This window comes from Typopeltis vanoorti, chromosome 2, assembly GCF_054136105.1.
Source record: "Typopeltis vanoorti isolate ZY-2024b chromosome 2, IOZ_Tvanoo_1.0, whole genome shotgun sequence".
Taxonomy (NCBI): domain Eukaryota; kingdom Metazoa; phylum Arthropoda; class Arachnida; order Uropygi; family Thelyphonidae; genus Typopeltis; species Typopeltis vanoorti.
The window spans coordinates 43,234,895-43,259,930 of record NC_143550.1 but is presented as its reverse complement, the minus strand read 5'-3'; the positions used below and the strand labels follow the sequence as shown (position 1 = coordinate 43,259,930).

The following is a 25,036-nucleotide window of genomic DNA, read 5'->3' as shown; positions in this document are numbered from 1 at the left end:
CACCACTCCATCAGGCAATGCATTCCATGGTTCAACCACCCTCCATGCAAAGAAACCGCTCCTCACCCTCTTGCTCACAGTTTCCTTTCATAACTTCCAGGGATGGCCTCTTGTGATCACTACTTTCCACTGTTCAACCAAGTGAAAGAAATTTGGAAAACATTGATTGGAGAAAATTGTATAAAGACAGCTGTTGCAGAATATGTGGTGGAGATGCTTAATGAGCAGTTCATAAAGGTCTTTCAATCTTGTAAATATGACTTCATGGAGAGATTGAGAGTAGTTGATGATGAGGAGGAGAGGCTGACTGTAAGTGAGCAAGCGGTGTATGGGGAGTTGAGCAAACTAGATCTTAATAAGGCTGTGGGACTTGATAATATATCACCATGTATTCTGAAGGAATGTGCCAGGGAGTTGAAACCTGCCTTGACATATTTTTTTAATATGAGTCTTGCACTCAGTCAAGTTCCTAAGGAGTGGAAGGATGGCATGATTGTGCCATTTCATAAAGGAGGTGATCAAACTCAAGCATCAAACTATAGGCCTATCTGTGTGTCAGGTGTTGTGGTTAAGTTGTTGGAGAAGCTTGTGAGAACTAGGATCCAGCATTGGGTTGACAACAATGGTATTATCTTCGATGGACAGCATGGATTTACTAAAGGGAGATCATGTTTTAGTAATCTTATTACTTATTACAATAAAGTGACTGCTTCCTTGGACAGAGGAGAAGAACACACACAGTAATATACTCAGATTTCATAAAGGCTTTTGATAGATTACTGCATGATAAGTTGATAGTCAAACTAGAGCAGATGGGGTTGGATATTAGATTAATGCATTGGATTGGAGACTGGCTATCTGATAGGTATCAACAAGTTGTGTATGGGATAGAGATATCCAGGAAAAGGAAAGCCACTAGTGGTGTCCCTTGACGGTCCGTTTTAAGGCCATTATTGTTTAACTTGTATATTAATGATATTGGTGAAGATCTGGATGGAGATATTCAGTTGTTTGCAGATGATGCAAAGTTTGGACGAACCATGAAGAGTAGAGAGGATGTTGTGGCCTTACAAGAAGACCTGAATAAATTGAGTGATTGGGGGATGTGAGTTCAATGTTGCAAAATGTAAGGTTTTAAAATTTGGAAAACAAAGATGGAATGCAGAATTTATGCTCGGTGAGGATATATTGTCAGAGGTGGAGGAAATAAGAGATCTGGGGGTTGATAGTGGATAAGGATCTGAAATTTAGGGGGACACATAGCCAAAATTGTTAAGACAACACAAAGGCTTCTGGGAATGATATGGAGGACACTGCCTTGTAGAAGTAGGGAGATCCTTGTTCCATTATATAAGGCTTGGATTAGGCCACACATGGACTGTTGTGCACAGATTTGATCACCTGGTTTTCAGAAGGATGAAGAGATGTTGGAAAGGATCCAGAGACGACTGACTAAGGTAGTTTCTAACCTCTGCAATGTCGAGTATGAGGAAAGATTGAGAAGATGCAATTTGTTGAGTCTGGTTGACAGGAGGAAGAGGGGGAGATATGATAGAGACCTACAGGTTAGTAAGGGGTTATTATACGATCAATGCTGTAGAAGTTCTAAAATAGTGGGAGATTGGGGGGGGGGGAGAACAAGAGGTCATTCTTGGAAACTGTATAAAGAGGGTGTGAGTAGAGGAGCGAGAAGCAGGTTTTTTTTTTGTGCAGAGTTATAAATAATGGAATGCCTTGCCTGAGAGTGGTGTCTGCAGGAAGTTTGAGTGTGTTTAAGACACTGTATGATAAACTGTGTGTGAGATAAAAGGACCTCCCAGATGAGTCTTTGACTCCATTGGGTCTTGGGTAATAATAATAATAATAACATTTCTTACTCTCCCACACTCCCAGCATTTGTTTTCAAAATGCATCCTGCTTACCATTCTCACTCTCCTTTCAATAATTTTTCACCTTTAGTAACAAATACATCTCACATGCACTGTACCTAACAAATCCTTGTTGTTGAATTCATCTTCCCCTGCCATTTTGTGCTGTTTCATATTGGTGTCATAACAAACACCATGCGTTATAATATAAATAACAGCTCTTAGAACTAAATAAGCAACTAGCTCTTACAAAAAGACAAACAAGAAATATTCAAAAATAGTAATCTATTAAAATTAATTATTATTAAAACTAATTAATTGTCATATGAAGAGTATACTCATTTAGAAACCTTTCAAAACAATCTATATCTTAAAAGTTGTTTAAAAGTTTTGATATCTTAAAAGATGTCAAACACATATCTGATAAATTTTTAATCTGTTAGTGAATGTAAAGAAATATGCTGTGGTCAGTATAACTGAGATAGGTGTTTTGAGTAAATATACAGTAAAATGGTTGGAGAATGTGCAAAAAAAAAAAAAAATCATTACAATCAAAATTCATTATATAGATTAAGCTTACTGATTAATATATTTATAATTGAATTTCTTTTTTTGTTAGTTTACTTGTGCAGATGGCCATTATAGTGCATTTGGAGTACTATGGTTTCAAAATGTTGAAGCTAACATACGTAGTTTTTTTCATGATGCACCAAGTAAGTTGATGATTAATTTTATTCCATTTTAAATGTCTTTACTGCATATCATCTAGTATTATTTTTAAATATAATGCTCTATATCATTTATATTTTTATATAAATGATATTAATTACTCTATATCAGGGGTTCTCAACCTTTTCCAGTTGCGTACCACTATATTTAATTCAAGATATTAGATGTACCAGTAAGGCAGTGGCTCACATACCACCAGTGGTACGTGTACCACAGGTTGAGAATCCCTGCTCTACATCATTTATATTTATATTTCACATACTGTTGAGATCTTTAATTACTATCATTATTATTAACATTTGACCTCCATGGAGTCAGAGACTCATCGTGGGAGATGCTCACTATTGCATACAATGCTCATCCAACTGCGTCTTAAACTGATTCAGTGTATCCACAAGACGCTCAGGCATTGTATTCCACTCACTAACTACCCTCCATGCAAAGAATTTGCTTCCCACTCCTTTGCTCACACCCTCCTTATACAGTTTCCAGCAATGGCCTCTTGTTCTACTTCCCTCTCCCATTCTCTGAAAATCTCTTCCATGTCTACCTGATAACAACCCCTGACCAGCTTATATGTCTCAATCATATCCTCCTCCTATTCACGAGGCTCTGCAACTTGCATTCTCTCAATCTGTCTTCATACTTCACATTCCAAAGACCACTGACTACCTTTGTAAATCTTCTCTGTACCCTTTCCAACATATCCTCATCACCATGAAAGCCTGGTGACCAAATCTGTGCACAATAATCCATATGAGGCCTCATCAAGGCCTTATACAATGGAATCATAACCTCTGTATTTCTGCATATCAGGGTTCTCCGCATCATTGCCATTATCCGATGTGATGTCTTCACAACTTGTGCAGTGTGCCCCTAAATTTCAGGTCCTTGTCCACCATCACACCCGGATCTCTCATCCATATGTTGGTTGTGATTTCCCCACTACACTGCCAATTGACCTTTATCACTGATTACCACCTATACCTGCTTTGTCTCCACTTCTCTGTCGACATTGCAATATACTTCATCTTCATACAAATATTCACTGCCACTTTCAACATTCACTCTCTCTCTATGCCATGTTTCCCTGTTCACCCGAGCTTCCCTCGTTTCCCTGTTTCTCTTGTATTCCCATTCTCTCTTCCTCTCTCACACTACTACTGTTTCCACTGCCAAGCACCTCTGTCTCTTCAGTACCACTCTCCTGATTTTTCTCTTCATCTCTTCCTTCTGATCCTTAATAAATGAAATTTTACTGGTTACAATATTCACCTGCCCTCCCCCCTACAGTTCTTTCCACTTTAATGGTCAGATCTTTGCTCAGTATGTTCTGTGATATAATGTATATTGTTATTCTTTTTATTTCTTTTGCTTGTTTTTAATCATCTTAAGCTTAAAAATCTCCTTGTCCTCTCTGTCAAATTCATTTGCTAATTCGATTGCTTTCTATGGTTACACTTCTTATTTGGAGAGCACAGTGCCAAATCTAGTTTTAGCAGCCATCCTGGCTGCTAAACTAGATTTGGTGCTATGCTCTCCAGCTGTGGGTAGTATTTCTACCATGATGAGTCTTTGACTAAATGCAAATACCCATCTAAATAATAATAATAATGTTGTCTTATCCTTTGAAGAGTCTTAGATTTTTCCATGTGCTCCTTGAACTGCTTTGGTTATGTCAATGACTTTGTTCATGTATAGCTGTTGTTCAGGATTAGGGTCTATTGCTTGCCAGGCTGCTGTAATTGCTGGACAGGTAAAATATGAGTGGGTGTCAGTTCAGTATTAGGGCAGTTATTGCAGTTTCTATATGTTCTCGTATCATCCGTATTGATCTTCATTCTCCTAAAATGTCCTGTTCAGAGTCTTGCTACTGGATGAACTTAAATACATACATTACAAAAACAATATCCATATTGCTTGTCTACAAGAAACAAAACTAATAATAATAATAACCATCAGGCTATAGGTTCAAATGCTGCTGTTGGCACAGATGCTTATGATTGCCTTTATGCAGGGAAGACAAATTTTGTCCAGTATGTGTCTACCTCCCTGCTTATTAGATGCCTGAAGTGGCTTGAAAATGTTTGTGCTCTATGGCAGGGCTTCCAGTTCAGAAATATAAATAAAGAAAATTTTTTTATTTAAAAAATACAAAAATAAAATAAAATAATAAAAAAAAAAATTCTTAGCCTCCAAGCGTACCGTTATACTATTGGTTTTACAACCAACCTTTCATAAGTGAGAGTCATATAAGGCAAATATAATGAATTATTATATTGAGTCTTGCAAGAGGTAGTGTGGTTATCAGCTAGAAAAAACAAACTGGACATGGAATAGATATAAACCAACAGCTATAATGTACAGATAGCTTACAAATAGAACAGTGGCTTACAAATATAGTTGTTGGTGGTGGTGTTGCTCCATTTGCAGCTGCCAGTTGGTATTACCAGACACATTCATTAGATCTCTCAGAAAATAAAATTTTCATTTTCTTATTGTAAGTGCAGTTTCTTTTTTTTTTCTCCAGACTAACTTATGAATAGTGGGGAGCTGTTTCCTTTGATTACTTGAACATGTAATTGCACCTGCTGATTTTTCCAATTTTTTAAATGATAATTCTTCCATGTGTGAAAAGTTTAGAACCATTACTAAATACCATACATTACATTATTACAAAACTATCATATTAATACTGTGTGAGTAGATTGGATAAGAGGTAGATAATCTGGGAACCTGGCTGCAAAGAGAGACAAACATGATGCTTTTCCAAGATAGCTACTCATGGCCTCTGCTACATGAGGAGAGTGCTTTCACACTGGACAATGAAAATTATTTACTACCATCCACAGAATAGTGTAAATCAAGTCCATAGCATGTTGATTACAAAGTAGAAATGTTATCTACTAGACTTGCAGTTTGAATTCTACTTCTCAACCTCATAGAGATGCCAAAATATTTGCTATCAATAGTAATCTTATGCAAATTTTATACTTAACAGAATACCTGATATTTAAATTATTCATATTTGGTCATAAAATACTTAAAAAAAATGCAACTTTTTGTGGTTATAAGACCATATGTTTTTTATTAATACATATATTAGTATAAAAATGCCAACTAGTTTCGCTAGCTACTGTCTAGCTTTGTCAAGGCTCTACCAGTACACACAAAAAATAAGAAAGAATACAGAAACGTTTGTAACAGTTAGGTAGCTAAGTTTGTACATTCGCGTGACAATGAGTGCATGTGTTGAGATTCTTCAGTCAGTATCATGGATGCGTGTTGTATGAGAACGCATTACATGATTTTTCACATTCTGTAGTTCCGCTATAAGACAAGAGAATAATTTCAAACTGTCCATATACAGAAAACCTACAGACACTGGACATTATCTACATTATTCTTCTAACCATCATAGGTCACAGAAACATAGCATCATGCACATGTTATGGAATAGAGCCCAAAAGTTTATTTCCAATGAGGAAGAGGTAAAGACAGAACTTTCTCAAATTGCTATAACACTATCTCAAAATGGTTTTCCTCCAAACATCAATCCTAACCACTCTCCTAATATGCTTAATTGTTGACAAACCAGCAATTCTTCTAATATGTAGCTTTCATTTTCTGCAGAGCTTTTTATCCAGTGCTATTCTCTCAGTTTTATGTTATGTGACAGTAAGAGTGCCAAAAAAAAGCAATCTCCATACTTCTCCTTGAACTATTGTTTTTGGTATTTTATCTAAATATTTGTGCAGTATGAATTATGTGAATTACATTCAATTTTAAAAGTGAGAAACTGAATAAAAATGGTAAAAATGCATGCTGAAAACTGTTTCAAAAATTCTACAAGAGTGGCAAATGCATGCATTATATTAAAAACAAATTAGTGTTGTTGTATGCTACTAGCCACCAAAGCCATGAAAATGTGACCATCAGATAGAATGAAAGCACGAAAGCAAATATTGAAATGAATGAATAGGAAAGATTTGAGTGGTACAAGAGTGTGTGTGTGTGTGTGTGTATGTGTGTGTGTGTGTGGATGAGAAAAACATGCAATGTGGGTGAAGCAAGTGAATGATGAGTCATGAAAAAAAACAACAGTGTGCTTATAGCCAGTCTTATACCAAATAGAACATGACCTTGAGTGTTGGAGAAACATCATGTGAATTGTGTGAGAGACAAGTGAAAAAAAGTCAGAATGTAAGGGAAGGGAAAAGAAAGACTGGTGCGAAAGAGTATAAGAAGAGGAGATATTATGGTACAGTAATTCTGTGATCATTATGTGATAAAGGAGTTTGACAAAATAATGTTTGTTACATGCATAGGTTAAAGATGGAATGGATGCTTTAAAATTCAAATAGAGAAAGTAAAATTGTTGATACTTTAGGCAAATGTAAATGATTTTAAAGCTGATGTAAAATGAGAAAGTAAAAATAGCTGGCCTGGTTGGCCAAGTGGTCAGTGTATTGGCTCTCCAGCCAAAAGGCTGCGGGTTCGAATCTCACCGTGGGCATGGATGTCTGTGAAAATACTAGTGGTGGTGATAGGTGGTAGATGGTGTTGGTGTAGATGATGATGGTAGTTGCAGTTCATTGTAGTTAGTGGGTTGAGTGGTGGAGAGTTGTAGAGTAGGTGCCCTCCTTCGATGTCTTTGGACTCCCTGGAGGAGTTATGTAATAATAATAATAAAAATAGCAGAGTGTGTGAAAAAGAGAGTAAAGAATGTTATTCTGTTACTGCAGTATGATAAGAATGATGAAGAATAACCGTGATAAATTAATGTATGCGCAGGTTGCATAGGAGGAATGGATTGAAATGAATCCATTTCAATCCATTCCTCTAACCCAGTTCTCAGATCCATAAATTATATTTGGTTTGAACACTGTCTTGTATACAGCTAGTTTAGTGTTTTGAATTTATATTTTTGAATTGATTTTGATGGACAAACAACAAAATGAATGATGACTCACACTTGAAAGAATGTTGAGCTAGTTAGAAGTTCACTTGCCTTTCACTTGGTTATACTATAAATTAAAGATACCAAGAAATTATATCCTTGGTTTAATCCTTTATCCAAGTGTAAGCAAACAAAGTTTGTGCCTGAAGTATTTTCAGGACTGGGGCATCTCGTGGTAATCTTTTTCACTCTCCACCACTTATAGTTAAATTGCTTACAAAACAATTATTTGCTCTGTGCTCACTGACTTAATATGCTGAGGCACTTTATCTCTGTCTTCATTAGTACCTAAGGCCAAAACAAAACTACTGATTAAATACTGCCATCCCTGGAAGTTACGAAAGGAAACTGTGAGCAAGAGGGTAAGGAGTGGTTTCTTTGTGTGGAGGGTGGTTGAGCCGTGGAATGCATTGCCTGATGGAGTGGTGGGAGCGAGAACGGTCAGTGGGTTTAAGGAGTGGTATGATAAACTTTGTGTTTCTCAGGGGGGGACTTCCCCTCGATGAGTCTTGACAGACTTTATGTCTTAGAAAGGACCTCCCTCGATGAGTCTTTTGACTCCTTGGAGGCCTGAATAATAATAATAATAATAACTTTTGTTGACTGCTATTCTTCTTCTGCTATCATCAACAATCTTTTCCATACATTCTGGTTCTCTGTCCTCCATCATACAAAAAATACAATATTATATACATTCTATTCCTGTGACTAAATCCTCCTTCACTGACCAATTTTTTTTTCTAATGTTTATCATCACTATCAGATTTCTCACATGGATCCTCAGGTAGTGTACAGGATATTATGATAGCATTACATGAATGATTACATCATTACTAACTTCCTATCGACAAATTTCCTCCAAATGCATCTGTTATTTGTCAAGACAATGTTAGCAGATCTTATAAGGCACTTTTTGTTGTATCAATCCACCTAGATCTTGGTCTTCTTCTCAGTCTTTTTCCTGCCAGCATACCATACCACCTGAGATTAGCTCTGCTAGTTCTTTCCTAATATCCTCATTTTTAGTATGATATTGCCATTGATGCCATATATTCATTCAACTAATCTTTCTCAAAACTCTCACATCTGTGAACTCAAGTCTTTGATCAAGTACTTTATTTCTAACCCAGTTCTCAGATCCATAAATTATATTTGCTCTGAACACTGTCTTGTATACAGCTAGTTTAGTGTTTTGAATTTATATAAATTTGTTCTGCTTGACTTCCTACCATACCAGCTTTACTAATTTTGTTGTCTATTTCCATATTTAATTTGGTATCTTCACTAAAAATTGTGCCTAAATAGCTGAAATGTTTTACTTGTTCTATAGGTCCTCCATTCAGGATACAGTTGATGTTTTCAATGGTTATTTTAAGATCTCACCTGTTCTTGTCTTCTTTGTTTCAGTCACACTTATTATGTTGATCTGATACTTATCCAATTCATCTGCTAGTTCCATTTATTTTCCATTCCTGCTTCTTATGTTGATAGTACCAATCCTGTACTCTGTTGATGTTGAGTTGGCATGTTTTCTGGGATTTGTTCCAGTATTGACTTTTCACTGTTTGCCTTGATTCCCAAACAAAAACAATGAGAGCTTTGTTAAACTAGGGAATGCCCCAGATGGTGTGAAAATCTGTCATGTTGTACCATCATTTTTTTTTGTATTACAGTTTAAGCCAATAAGAATACAATTTGGTCAGCTAAATCCCAAAATGCCAGCCCATTCTCATTTGTTCAGTATCCAGTTAACCTAATGGAGTGCACCATGAGAAGGTGTGGATTGAAATTAGGTCAGAACCCCTGGTCAGTTTACATTTCTTAAAAGGTTACATGGGCGTCTCTTCCCAGTTACTGCTCTAACCCTTACATACCGGCTGTAATGCTTCTGGAAGCAGTAAACACGCATTGCAACATCCTTTCCAGCCCACAGGTCTCCTTGCATCCCTTTATGACTATCCCATTCCAAATCTGCCCTAATAACTCTTTTCTTGATTCTGTCAGTGGCCAATGTTTTCTCCACATACCTAGCTCAACATTAAATTAAAGATACCAAGAAATTATATCCTTGGTTTAATGCTTTATCCAAGTGTAAGAAAACAAAGTTTGCACCTGAAGTATTTTCAGGACTGGGGCAACTTGTGGTAAAGGTGGTATGACTTCACATCACTAGCCTTAGTATCCCATAATGCAAAGCACATCTCCTTGCAGACATGTATAATGTTATGCATTATGGGAAGGGTCACTACCCAGGCCGGTTTCAACCTTTATTGAGGTCTCTTCAGGAGACCTCAATGTTTGTTAGATCTAGTGGCAGCATCAGAGAATTCCTCTAAGGTCATAACTTTCTGCTGATTGAGGAAAGTAATCTTAGGGGGAATCAAGCATGTGTGGTTTTCAGTTAAGGAGTATATGTGGACCTCCAAAGCAAGTAATTATGGCAAACTGAGAAGCAACCTCAGCAACCCAAATTGCAAGCGTTCATGAAAAATAGGTTACGGGTTTTGAGGCGAGCAGTGTCAAAAACTGCATTTCCAGAGTTTAGAAGATATATATCAGGTAGGAGTTTATCAGGTTTATCATGAGCTCATGAACACTACAAAACAGGAGTTATAGATATAATGAGTGGCTTATGTGTTGGTAATTGTTCATAGTAGTGCTTCATGGTAAACAACATCAAAATTATAAAAATCTATTATTTGTTAAGTTGTTACAAGTATTATCATCAGGGATCAACAAATTATACAAACCATACTTGTCACACATACACACACAAAAAATACTCAAGTAAGATATCAGAGTTTTTTAATGATATGTCCCAGTAAGTTAATAGGAGTTCCACAAAAGGATTAATAGTGTTGTACTGTGGTTGGAGAAGATATTTATTTATTCATTTATTAATAAATGAAAAATATTCTACTTTGTTCATTCTGCAGCTACTTGCCAGCTAGCAAAATCTACTTGCCATGAGTGAGTGGGTGAGCATATTTGTCAAGCCTTGATTATCACTATATAATATTATTATTATTACCTTTGACATCTCCACAGAATTAGATTCATTGTGAGAGACCCATCCCAACAATTCTTTGAACAATACCTGTCATATCTCTCCTTGAGCTCACAAACCACCTCTGGTAATACATTCCACTCATTCATCACTTTCTAAGAAAAGAAATCTAATCCTTAACACCCTTGTAGGAAGTGAACACTTCCTACCATGCATTAATAAAAAGTCTTGGGCGGCAAAGAGTTTATTTTATAAAAGGGTTTTATAGGATTATAGGAAACAGCAGAAGGCCAATACTGAGCCCTACTATTCACCACTGGTCACCCTCCTACTACTCCCCCCCCCACGGAATCAGTCCTCCCATACACCACTTTATGTTATCTGTCCATTACAAACTCTCTTATCCAGATCACCAGCTTCTGTCTCTGCATGTTAAAGTATTTTTCAGAAGCCAAGTGATTTGGTGAGCTGTTTTAGTCACTTTTGCAATGTGCCCCCTAAACTTCAATTCCCTATCCACCAACACTCCCAAATCCCTGGCCTCATCGATCTCCTGGAGTACGGTGCCACCAATGCGATATACTGCTGCTATTCTTTTCACCCCAAAGTGCATAACCTTACACTTTGCCACATTCAACTGACATCCATTTTTCCTAGCCCAGTCCTCCAAGCTATCCAAATCATCCTGTAAAATTTTGACATCCTGTGCATTCATAATTGCTCTACCCAACTTTGCATCATCAGCAAACAAGTGAACACTTCCTCTCAAATCCTTTCCTATATCATTGATGAACAAATTGAAAAGCAGTGGTCCAAGAACAGAGCAATGTGGCACTCCACTACTCACAAGCCATCTTTTAGACTCCACTCCTGAATAAACCACTCTCTGGTATCTCTCCTTCAACCACCCTCCTATCCATCTCACCAACCCTATATCTATCCCCATCTGCTCCAGTTTACTGATTAGGGTTCTATGTGGTATCCTATCAAAAGCCTTGGCAAGGTCCAGTAGTATTACTGTAAACCCATTACTCCTATCCAGTTCAGCCGTCACTGTGTTATAAAATGTGAGCAAGTTACTGAGGCATGATCTACCCTTCACAAAACCATGTTGTCCCCCATACAATATCCCATTTTCATCTATCCAATCCTGTATTCTTTTCTTGACTAATTTCTCTAAGACCTTGACAATGATTCCTGATATGCTAATCGGTCGGTAATTTACAACGGCAGTCTTGGAACCACCTTTATGCAGTGGAACTATTTTCCCCTCTTTCCACCCCCTCGGGACTAACCCAGACCGACCCGAGACTCAAATTAAACAAAATGGTCAAGGGTACTGACAATTCTTTAGCTGCTTCTCGTATGACACGAGCTGGTATACCATCCAATCCCACAGATGTATTGACATTGAGGTTATGCAATAGACTACTCACCTCCACTTCATTCACCACAATTCCCGTATAATCTACTGGTACATTCGTTTCTGCAATGTCACCACCTGGATTATATATTCTTGCAAAGTGCTCGCTCAGTAACTCAACTATATCAACTGATTCAGTTACCTCTCTACCATCGGGATTGTTTAAAATCATTCTGCCATGTACATTTTTCCTTTTACTTGCTACATATCTAAAAAACTGTTTAGGGTTCTCTTTAGCCTGCATGGCCAATGTTCTTTCGTAATTCTTTTTTGCTTTTCTTACCGCACTCGTTACCCTTCTGGCCTGCGCTTTATACCGTTCATGTGCCTGCTGGTCACCTTTCTTCTTAAATTCCCTCCATAGTTGTTTTTTTTTTTTGCAGCTCAAGCTTAATGGTGTTATTCATCCATTTAACCCCTAGTTGATTTATTATTCGGACATTAGGTATCCAATTAGACATTGCTTCATGCAAACACTTCTTAACTACCTCCCATGCACTATCGACTTCTAGTCCTTGCAGTTGTACATGCCATGGCACTGAACCAATCAAACTCCTAAGCTTGTCATACTTTCCAGCCCGATAATTCCACATATACCCTGTCTTAATTGAAAATTCTACACCTTTAGCCACCTCCCAAGTCAAGACCCTATGATCACTCTCACCGATTGGTGGCAATGTGGTCATATTTGTTACAGCCGAATCCTCAGATGTAATTACTAGGTCAAGCACTCTCTGACCCCTAGTATTTTCCATTACATGCTGTCGCAGATAGTTATCCCTTAATAACCGCACAAAATCCAATTCCTTCCTCCCGTGTGTTCTCTCCTCACTCCAATCAGTGTGACCATAGTTGAAATCTCCCATAATAATCACCCTCCTTCCACTGAAACTATTTGCTTGTGCATACTGTCACCACCATCTTTTCCATCACCTGGTCTATAGCAGCGCCCAATTGTATATTTAGTTCTGCTAGCCACAATCTCACACCAAATGGCCTCAAATGTGCTCTTTTCTCTATCTTGCAATTCAACTTCTATTCTCCTTGGCTGCCGCTCATCAGCTATCATCAACAATACTCCTCCCCCCCATTTTATTCTCCCTGTCATTCCTGAACACACTATACCCATCACATTCAATCCCACTAGCTATATCATCTACAGTCAGCCATGTTTCACTAATACCAATAACCTGTGATCTGGAAGTGCCAACCATGGCCAAAAACTCTTCCTTCTTGTTCCTAATACTCCCAGCATTAGTGTACATGAATTTAAGACCCCCATTAGCCCCAACCCTACCTTGATGCCTTATATTAACTATCCCACTCTGATTTGTTGTCCTTATTTGCTCGGGCATATTATATTCATTCTTACATTCAACTGCCTCCTTAAGGACTGTATATCTACCTCCCCCCTTAAGAAATCTAGTTTTCCTGAATTTGCACATCCACCACATTCAGCAACACTTTCTCAAGTCTTCTTACACCGTAACCATTCAAATGCAAGCCATCCATCTTATATAGATCCTTTCGCCCATCGAACTCACTCCACACGTCCACAAATTCCACACCATTCGTCTTGCATAACCCACGCAAAAAGTCATTCGCAATTATGGCCCTCCTTTTAAACATTTCACTGTCATACCGTGGCAAAAGACTAATCATTCTAACTCTCTCACTCTTTTCTTTTGCTACCTCAAACAATTCATTCAGGTCTTCTATCATTTCCATTTTGTCTCCTTTCAAATCATTCGTGCCTGCCACAACAATCATTTCTTTCACCCTTTCCTTTTGCTCTCTAATAGACTCAGTTACATCCTTTATGGTTGCACCAGGTTGGTACGATTTTGTCAAATCCTCTACTATCACACCTCGCACTAACAAGTCTCCATACAGCACTCTATCTTTCATTTTGTTCATGTTCACACTCATACGTCTGTTTTTCCTGTCATACTTTTTATTATTGGCTGGTTCATTCAGTCGACTTTTGCTTATATGCTCTAGCTGCTTATATGCTCTATACGATCTCACTCATTGCATATATCTCATCTTTTTTATTCTCAGTAAAACCATTAATACTATCATTCACACTTTTTACATTCACACTCTCACAATTCTCTGGTACAACCTCGCCGTTTCTTGCCATATCCCTATTTTCTTCATTCTGAAGTTTGACAAAAATATCACACTCACGATCCGAAATACTCTTCAAGTTCTCATTCTCCCTACATTTTCTGCACACATTCACTCCTTTATTATCATCTAACCACACTCTGACCGCACTCTGCAAACAGTATATTTCGCAGCTGGCACGCTGAATCATCGCTTTTATACTACCGTTCTTTGATAAAGATGACAAACCATCATTACTGGCCGCCATTTTCCTTCGTACTGGAGCCGTACTTACTTGTAATGTATTTTATCAAATTATAAATTTTGTGTGTTTTTGGTGTGTATAACACACCAAAAACACACAAAAAGATGCACTAAGAGACGCAAGGCAAACAAAACTATGCAATATTAAATAAATTTATCAACAATAACTGAAAATAATACTTATCTTATCCAGAACTTTCACGAACACTACACACTACGAATCCCTCTAGTGGCGACGACAGCCCCAATAAAATATGTTATAAAGACACACAAAATACTCTACAAACACGAAATTCGTTCTAATATACTATAAAACCAATTTTCTAAAGAAAAACACACACAAAAAACACCAAAACTCACCAATTTTACACGAGCGCTAAATTACACCAACCATTAATAAAAGCAAATGAAATAATTCAGTAGCTGAGGGATTATTAATTTCCAGCCATGAGCACTCGTTAAAATTATCTTCCTTTTACTCACCACATAGCAAAAGAACTCTTTGGGATATGCTTTGGTCTTATCAACTAGCTTCCTCTCATAATGGGCTTTGGCCTTCCTTACCATTCGGGTTACCCCTCCTGTTTGTTCCTTGTACTGCTCATGGGGTTGCTGATCATCTTTTCTTTATATTCCCCCAACTTTTCTTTTTCTGCAGCTCCTACCTGATTTATCCTACTGAATCTGGATAAAGAATCTGATACTGCTTTCTTCAGACACCTGTAGACTAATGTCTCTTACGTTCAAATTCTTACACTATGACACTGCTCTAAGCTGATTCCTTAGTTTTCAAAATCACATGCATTGTTATTCAACATATACTGTTTCTTAACAGAAAATTTTGCATGTCTAGTCCTCTCCCAGGTCAAGACCACATGATTACGTTCCTAAAGTAGAGGCAACGTGGTTACAGTGGTCACTGCTAAGTCCTCTGATGTTCTAATGCAATCCAGTAAGTAGTCTCAAACTTCAAGTCTCCTTGTTGGTGTTTATCTCACACCAGATAGACTCAAATAAACTGCCTTCTGTATCCACTGACGTACTTGACGTACCTGTTCTCCTGACATACTTGTCTTATTTTTGACTTTAGTTCTTCTTATCATTAGCAAAACCTTTTCCTCATCCTGTTGCCCTGTTCTCTGAAAAAACCCATTGACCAATATTCCCTCTAATTTTTGCTAGCCCATACGTACATGAAAAAAATTGTAAGTTTCTAGTCTCAGACTCAAGGTGTATGGCAGCCTTTGTTCGCAACAGCAAAAAGCACAAGCTGCAAACTTAATTTGGCAGCAGCATTACTATTTCAATACATTTGTCCAGCCACTCCATGCAAATTTAAATGAATTTGCAGTCCTTTTCTGCTTTAACTTCAATAGTGACATTTTGAAAGTTTAACACCCTAAAACCACTAATATAATATTTCTCATATTAATGTTGCTCATTTCTCATCTGGCTTTAACCTGTAAAATTGCTAGCACTAAATTAATTCGCTTGAATACACATAGCTGCAAAAATCCACCTTTGCACGAGTTCAAGTGATTGTACTGTCTAGACAGTACTAACAAATATGCCTCTGCAACTTGCTGACATCATCATCATCATGGAATTTTATTCCATTTAACTTCTGTTTCTTAAATTCTTTCATCATTATTTTGTCCATAATTATGTTAAATGAACATGGACTTAAAAAATTACCTCATATGATTCCTCTCCTTATAGGGATTTTTTGTGTTTTTATGTTCTGATATCATATTTTACATATGTGTGTGCGTGCGCGCGCGCGCGTGTGTGTGTGTGTGTGTGTGTGTGTGTGTGTTTTGATTATTTCAATGATTTGCAGTGATATCTTTCTGAATGCTAGTACTTTCAGTGCATCTGTAATCTGATTCTATCAAAAGAATCTTTTCTAAGTCAGCGAAACAGATAAATATTGGTTTGGTTTGTCAAATTCTATTCCTTTTGGCTTTATAACATGCATATGTTAATATTGGTTGGATTACTGATTTATATATATTCTTACTTTGTTTCCTTTATTAGATCATTATTTTTCCATACAGTAGAATTTAGACATTCTGATATTTGATTCAGCCTTCAGGGATTGTATTCAGTTATTCAGGGCAATTTCAACTATAGGAACATAGATTGGAAGGAGGAGAGGACAGAGTGGAGGCAGGAAATGGAGTTTATGCAGTTACTAAGGGGTGATATCTTTGCAATAGTGGTTTGAGAGTGCTTGATTTAGTAACTGCATCTGAGAATTTGTCTATAATGAATATGACCACGTTGCCACCAATTGGTAGAGTGATGATATGGTCTTGACCTGGGAGGTGGCCAAATTTATGGAATTTTCATTTTAGATAGGGTATATTTGGAATTCCAGGGCTAGTAAGTATGACAAACTTAGGAGATTGCTTAGATTGGTGCCATGGCATGTAAAACTTCAAGGACTGGATGTTGATAGTGCTTGGGAAGTGGTAAAGGAGTGTTTGAAGGAGGTAATGGCACACTGCATTCCTAGAATCAGGAAAATAAATCAAGTGGCAGTTAAATGGATGAATATCATCATCAAGCTGGAGCTACAAAAAAAAGAAACATTTGTGTAAGAAATTTAAGGAGAAAGGTGACCTGCAGGCACATGAACAGTACAAGACACAGGCCAGAAGGGTAACTAGCATAGTAAGAAAGGCAAAAGCAGATATGAAAAGAAATTAGCAGTGTAGGCTAAAGCGAATCCCAAACAGTTCTTTCGATCTGCTGCAAGTAATTATTATTATTGCGGGCAACTCCAAGGAGTTCTTAGACTTATCGAAGGAGGCCCTGAACATTATGTCAAGAATTATCCAACATTTACTCAGTGTCTATCATACTTTGTTTTGTATTCATTCACAGTCATGAAACCCACAACAGACTCTGGCAACCTAATCTACTCATTCACCACTCTCCAAGCAAAAAATGTAGTTCTAACACCTTTGCTAACTACACTCTTGATGACCTCCTTTTTCTCTCACCAACAGATCTGTTTGAAAAATTTCCTCTGAATTAATCTTGTGAAAATCCTTCAATAATTTGTATGTCTCAATCATAACACCAATTTTCTGCCTATTAACCAGTTTCTGTAACCCACAAATTTTCAACCTGTTTTCATAAGGTTCATTCCATAGAGCTGCTACCATCTTGGTCACTTGCCTCTGGATCCTTTCCACCTCCTCCTACTCATTACCAAGAAACCCTGGCACCCAGATCTGTGGGCAATAGTCAAGATGGGGTCTTATCAAGGATCAATAAAGAGGAATAATAATAACTTGTCTCTGATTGTTGAAGTATTCTTCAGTAATCAAGTGATCTGAGGAGCTGCTTTAGATGCTTTTGTTATGGGCCCCCTAAACTTTAACTCAAATCCATTAACAGTCCCAAGTCTCTGGCTTTGTCATAATAAAATTAGTTTAATCCTTTCAACTTTCAACATCTGGCTTTGTCAATTTCCTGGAGTACAGTTCCACCAATGTGATGTACAGTTGGTAATCTTTTCACCCCAAAATGCATAGCTTTACACTTTGCCACATTAAACTGACATCCATTCTTTTTTGCCTAGTCTGCCAATCTATCCAAATCATCCTTCAAAAGTTTGACATCACCTGTATTAACTATTACCTACTCAACTTTGCATCATCAGCAAATAACTGAACAATTCCTCTCAGATCCATTCCTATATCATTAATGAACAAATTAAACAGTATCAGTACAAGAACAGAACTCTGTGGCATGTCATCAGTCATAGATCTTCTTTTGGACTCTACTTCTGAAGAAACTACTCTCTGATATCTTTCTATTAACCACCCTTCTATCCATCTCACCAACCCTATGTCCATTTCCTTGTACTTCAGTTTACTAATTAGAATTCTATATGATATTTTGTCAAAGGCTTTTGTAAAGTCCAGCAGTATAACTGTAAACCCATTACCTTTATCGAAGCTGTCACTGTATTATGAAATGTAAGCAAGTTACTGAGGCATGACCTTCCCTTCACAAAACCATGCTGACCCCCATACAGTATCTCGTTTCCATCTATTCATTCCTCTAATTTGCTCTTGACCAACTTATCCAGTACTCTGAAAACAACTCCTGATATGCTGATTGGTTGATAATTTCCTACATCAGTCTTCGAGCCTCTCTTTTATGCAATGTAACTATTTTCCTCTCTTTCCACCCCCCTTGGGACTAACCCAAGGAGCTGAGATTTAGATTAAACAGTATGGTCAGGAGCATTGACAATCCTTCTCTGCTTCATGTAAAACTCAAGCTGGTATACCATCCAATCCCACAGTTGTATTCACATTAATGTTCTGTAATATGCTATGCACCTCCATGTCATTTACTTCAGTTCCCATATAAACCTTTGGCTCTCTCATTTCTGCAATATAACATCTCCACCTGGATGATATACTCTTGCAAAGTGTTCACTCAGTAATTCTACTATTTTGACTGATTCAGTTACCTCCCTATCATCGACATTTCTTAAAATCTTTCTGCCATATACATTCTTTCTTTTACTTGCAGCATATGATATTTTATGATATGATATTTTTTGTGAAGATAGACAGGGAGGAAAGGGAGGAGGAGTACTGTTAATGGTAGCAGATGAGTTGTGCCCATCTAAAGTGGATTTGCAAGGTGCAAATAGTGGTCACGGTATAATAAATTTAGTTTAATCCTTTATCCAAGTGTGAGCAAACAAAGTTTGCACCTGAAAGTATCTTCAGGACTGGGGTAAGGTGGTGCAACACCAGGGCACCCTTGCAAAGGTGGAGCAAGCTACCAACACTCCTATCTCAGTATCTCCCATAATGCAAAATGCATCTCCTTGCGGATATGTCTAATGTTATGCATTAAGGGAAGGGCCACAACCCAGACTAGTTTCGACCTTTATTGAGGTCTCTTCAGCGGGAGCCAGACCCAAGTGGATATACCAGGCAGAAGCATCCTCGCGATATTCTGGCGGTGATAGAAAAATAAGATGAGAAGGAACCATCCACCATGATGTGACTTCCTATCTGGTTAATCTAACCTTCTTTCTAAGCTGCTATTATGGCCTCCTTCATACTCTTTGTGAATGATTACAAAGGGCAGCAAGGAGACCATAGATGGCAGCTTAGAAAGAGGGCTATACTACCTCCATGAAATAAATACTTTGGAAAGATCAAGAGTAATCACATGAGATTCTCCATGACTCCCACTGAAGAGACCTCAATAAAGGTCGAAACTAGTCTGGGTTGTGGCCCTTCCCTTAATGCATAACATTAGACATATCCGCAAGGAGACGTGTTTTGCATTATGGGAGATACTGAGATAGGAGTGTTGGTAGCTTGCTCCACCTTTGCAAGGTATACCATCCAATTTATCAAACAGCAGTTAGCTAAAGCGACCAAAAAAAATCCTAAGAAGTTTTTTCAATATGTGGCCAGTATAAGAAAGAATGATTATGGTAGGATGGGATTGATTGGTGAAAACGGAGGAATGATAACCACTGTGGAGGATATATTTGAGACATTTAGTGAGCAATTTATAAAGGTATTTCATTCTTTGAGATGTTTGTTGGGGTTAGCTCTGTGAAGGTCAGTCAAGTTCTTCAGAACCATTCCTGTACAGACCTTGCTTTGTGGATAGAGAATGTTATTGTATTGATACAGGAAAGAACCTTAAAAAATGAGACTTTTTGTGGTTATGAGACCATAGGTTCTTTAATTAATACATATATTGGTATTTGAGAAAGACAGACCTTTCTCAAATTGCTATAACACTATTTCAGAAGGGGTTTCCTACAAACATCATCAACAAATACCTTTATAAAGACAACCTCCAACAACAAAGAACAGTCACTCAGTATGCTTCAACAATAGTCATCCCTTATGTTGATTCAGTCTCTTCAAGATTAGCGAGAATGTTAAAATCTCACAACATCAGAGTGGTATTTAGGCCAACTACTACCATCAGACAAGTATTAAGATCTCGTAAAGACAGTGCACCATTTTTCAAATATCCAGGTGTTTATAGAATTATTGTACGTGTGGTCTTTCATATATTGGGTAAACCTCAAGAAGCCTGGAAATCAGACGGAAGGAGCATGTTGGGGATGTGAATCACAACAGGACAGTCTCCTCAGGCTTAGCACATCACTTTTCTACTTCCAACCATGCAATTGACCGGGAAAATAGCTCTATGCCATATTTAGATGATGATTACGGTTACAGAATTTTCAAGGAAGCGGCAGTGGTATTAAGAACGGGTAACCTCAACAGAAAGCAGGGTACCATACTGAAAGATATATGGAGAAACTTAATCAACTCACTCAGTTTAACGGAACTACAATACACGAAAAATCATGTTACGCATATGCATACAACACGTATCCATGATACTAACTGAAGCTTCTCAACACATGCACGCATTGTCACTCATATGTTCAGACTTTACTGCCTAACAGTTAGCAACATTTCTGTATTCTCTCATATTTTTTTGTATGTACCATTCGGGCCTTGATAAAGCTAGACAATCGCTAGCAAAACTAGTAGGTGGGATTATACCAATATATGTATTAATTAAAGAACCTATGGTCTCATAACCACAAAAAGTCTCGTTTTTTTAAGTATTTTATGGCCAAATATGTATAATTTAAACAGGAAAGAACGATTACCAAAATGTTACCATTAAGCTGGAAACACAGAATTGTCTCGAATTTCATTATAGGCAGTATCATTAAGATTCCCTGTCTCTAGAACTGGGACCCAGCTTAAACCATGATAAACAGCCCCAGACCATGATGCCTCCTTAACCAAACCTTAAGAATCTTTTTAGATGAGTGTTCTCCTTGCATCCATCAAACCCATACTCAACTATCAGACTGCCAGATGGTGAAGAATGATTCATTAGTCTAGAGAAAGTGTTTCCACTGCTCCAGAGCGTAATAGTGGCAAGGTTTACACCACTCCACCTGATACTTGACATTACCTTTGCTGATGTTGAGCTTGTATGCAGCTGCTCAGCCATGAAAACCTGTGTTTTCTTCAGCTGTCAGGGTATAGTTTTTTGGTGCTGGTGTTGCTTTCAGAGACATTTTGGAACTTGGTAGTGGGTGTTTCAGCTGAGGAAGGCAATTTTTTCATGCCACATCCTGCTTTGTAATCCCACTTTTGGAACTTGGTGGTGGGTGTTTCAGCTGAGGGAGGCAATTTTTTCATGCCATATCCTGCTTTGTAATCCCACTCTGTGATTTTATGTCCTACTAAGTCATAATTGTGCTAAGAGGCCATCTTAGCACAATTTTCGTAACCCTGGAAGTTACAAAAGGAAACTGTGAGCAAGAGGGTGAGGAGTGGTTTGTTTACATGGAGGGTGGTTGAACCATGGAATGCATTGCCTGATAGAGTGGTGAGAGTGAGAATGGTCAATGAGTTTAAGGAGTGGTATGATAGACTTTGTGTTTCTTAGAGGGGACTCTCCCTCGATGAGTCTTTTGACTCCATGGAGGCCTGAATAATAATAATAATATTATTATCCCTGGGCATTTTCACTTCGCAATAATATCACTTATGTTCATCAGGGCAGAAATTTCCCGAACTGAGTTGTTGCACAGATGGCATGCTATGATTGCTATGATAATGGTGTGGTGAAAATCACTAAGCTCTTCAGTAAGGCTCATTTTACTGTTAATGTTTGTCTGTGAAGATTGCAAGACCATGTGCTTGCTTTTATACCTGGGCATTATGGGCATTATGTGATGTCTATGGTTATATCCACCACCATCACTACTACAAACTGTGTCAGGATATTCATTTTTGATCTGATAGTGTATTATGGTATTTTGAATTTTCTTTTGTAAATAAAATAAAAGAAATGATAGAAATGTGTTGTGAAATTAACAATGACCGATGACTGGTGTGTACATGTATATGTGGTCTTTTTTTTTCTTTTTTTTTTTAATGTAAGAATAGAAATTGTTCCCCTCAATGAAATATTTGCATTTATTACTAGTATATTACTAGTACTTCATTTTTTACTTAATTTATTACCTTCAGCCTGATATATGTAACAGAGAGCTCATTACTACCTTTACACCAGATTAAGAAACTCAGCTATATGAGGGTAACTAGAGTTTTTATATAAACTGAATACGAATTTGACAGTTTGATAATATAGACTGACTGGATATCAAAATGGATGCTAAACGAGTGTTCATCTGAACAGGCTGCATAATTTGAGTCTCACCACAAGAACATTTCCACAGGAGTGAAAAGAATGTGTGATAATCCCATAGCACAAAGGTGGTGTGGTGCCAAGTCTGATGGTCTAACTGTCAACTTATCAGTATCTCTGTAGTGGTTGTGAAGATTTTGCAAGAGTTGGTAAAAGATTGCATAAAGAAATGGGCTGACATAGAATCTGTGCTTTGCAATGAACAGCATGAGATATGTCATAAGGGAATGTCATGTTTGAATAACTTGCAAACATTTTATAATAATATGACAGTTGAGATAGACAGGGGAAATGAATACAACATGATATTTTTGGATTTTGCTACAGCTTTTGACGGGAGTCAATATGTAAGGTTATTGCATAAGTTGGGGGATATAGGATTAGATTACAAACTACTACTTTGTATAAAAGGATGGCTGACTGACAGATATCAAAAAGTGGTATATGTGTGTGTGGCGGGGGGGGGGGTGAGTCCATAAGATCCACAAGGGTGATCAGTGGTGTACACCAGAGATCAGTTCTTGGTCCATTGTTATTCAGTCTTTGCATTAATGACATTGGGAAGGATTTAACAGGAGACATATAGCTGTTTTCTGAAGATGCAAAGATATGCAGGGTAACCAGAAATGTAGTTCTTGCAGAATGATTTGTTATAAGCTGGAATTGTAGGCATGTAAAAATGGCTGTTACTTCAATATTAGTAAATAGAATGTTATGCATGTTGTAATAAGATATCCAATGGTGTATTATATTGGCAAGATTATGCTAGAAGAAATTGACTAGTGTAGGGATTTTGGAATTTTAGCATATAGTAAGTTGAAGTTCAGGGGCCATATAACAAATATTGCAAATATAACTCAGCAGATAATTGCAATGCTGCAACAAACATTGACATGTAAGAATAAGAAAGTTATTTTGCCTCTTTACAAGATTATGATATGATCTCATCTGGACTATTATGCACAGATTAGGTCTCCTGGTTTCCAAGGTGATGCAGATACAGTAGTGAATTAAAGATGATATTGAGACTGTGGAATATAGATTATGATTAGAGATTGAGAATTTGTGAACTGCAGATGTTAGCAAACATTAGACCCACAAACTTTTAAAAAGGTCATACAGGATCCCTGTAGATAGAATTTTTTATTTTTTGAGCATGAGGAGAGGACAAGAGAGCATCTATGGAAGTTAAGAATGAATGCAGTGAAGAAAGGGGTAAGAGCTAGATTTTTCTTTCATAGAATGGTGCTGAATTGGAATGGATTGCCTTTGGAGGTTATGAGCACAGGTAATCCAAATGAATTCAAGAAAAGGTAAGGCAGCTGGTGCAGGGATATGTAGTTTCTCTCTATGCGTCCCTGACTTCCTGGAGGTGTTTCTTAATAATAATAATAATATTTATTTTATGACTTGAATAAGATAACATTCCATTTGAGATTTTGTTTTCCATTAAGATGGTGGAAGTGTTGATGGATTCTAATAGTATTAGAATCCAAGATTATGTTTATATTATATTATATTATATTATGTTATATTATATTAATATTTTTGGAATCTCAAAGTTCAGGTCTTGCTTGTCATACCTTTGACACTAGGCATAAAGTTTTCATTGGACCCATACCAAGATAATAGGTTCAGATTTGATCATCTGTTTTTGAATCATGTGAAGCCCTCAGCCACTATCCTAATTTTAATTAGACAAATTGTGTACCTATCTTTAAGTTTTGGGAAGTGATTGTTGTTAATTGTTCATAATTTTTTTAATTAATTAATTATGCATCTATACCCACGTCTCTGAATTCTAAATAGTGTTTCCTCCTACTGTACAGCTGAGATAATTGATATTATACGCATGCTTGTATGACTCATTCTTATGATCAGAATTTAAATCTTGTTACCAGTTCTTCTGCTTTCTCCCTGAATGAAGCTCATGACATAATGAGTGAAATATATAGGAGTCATAAATTCTATTTAGTTTTTGTTTACATGTGTTAAGCCATTATTTAAAAAAATATGTTATGTATAACATGCATGTCTATGAATATCTAGTTCTCTTAATTATTATGGATGTAAGCATTTTTTAGAGAAGAAAAATAATTATAGCTATATATATGATGCAAAGTTGGGTAGGGCAATAGTGAACGCAGAAGATGTCAAAGTCTTGCAAGATGACTTAGATAGATTGGAGTTCTGGACTAAGGAGAATGGATGTCAATTTAATGTGACAAAATGTAAGGTTATGCAGTTTGGTTCCTTCAGTTCCTTCTTGATGGGGAGGAGGTTGAGAGGATCCAGAGGCGAGTGACTAAGATGATAGCAGGTCTATGGAATGAACCATATGAGAACAGGTTGAAGATTTGTGGGTTGCAGAAACTAGTTGATAGGCGGAAAAGGGGAGATATGATTGAGACATTCAAATTGCTAAA

The 25,036-nt window shown here is 37.2% G+C and overlaps 1 protein-coding gene across 1 annotated transcript in view; it reads left to right on the top strand.

Moving 5' to 3' along the window:
* LOC150108970 (H(+)/Cl(-) exchange transporter 7-like) overlaps positions 1 to 25,036 on the top strand; it is a 501,264-nt gene that overhangs the window by 240,138 nt on the left and 236,090 nt on the right. The window contains exon 12 of the mRNA XM_090401344.1: positions 2,488 to 2,581. Within this exon, the coding sequence (XP_090257470.1) occupies positions 2,488 to 2,581 (94 nt within the window). The remainder of the gene's footprint in view (positions 1 to 2,487; positions 2,582 to 25,036) is intronic.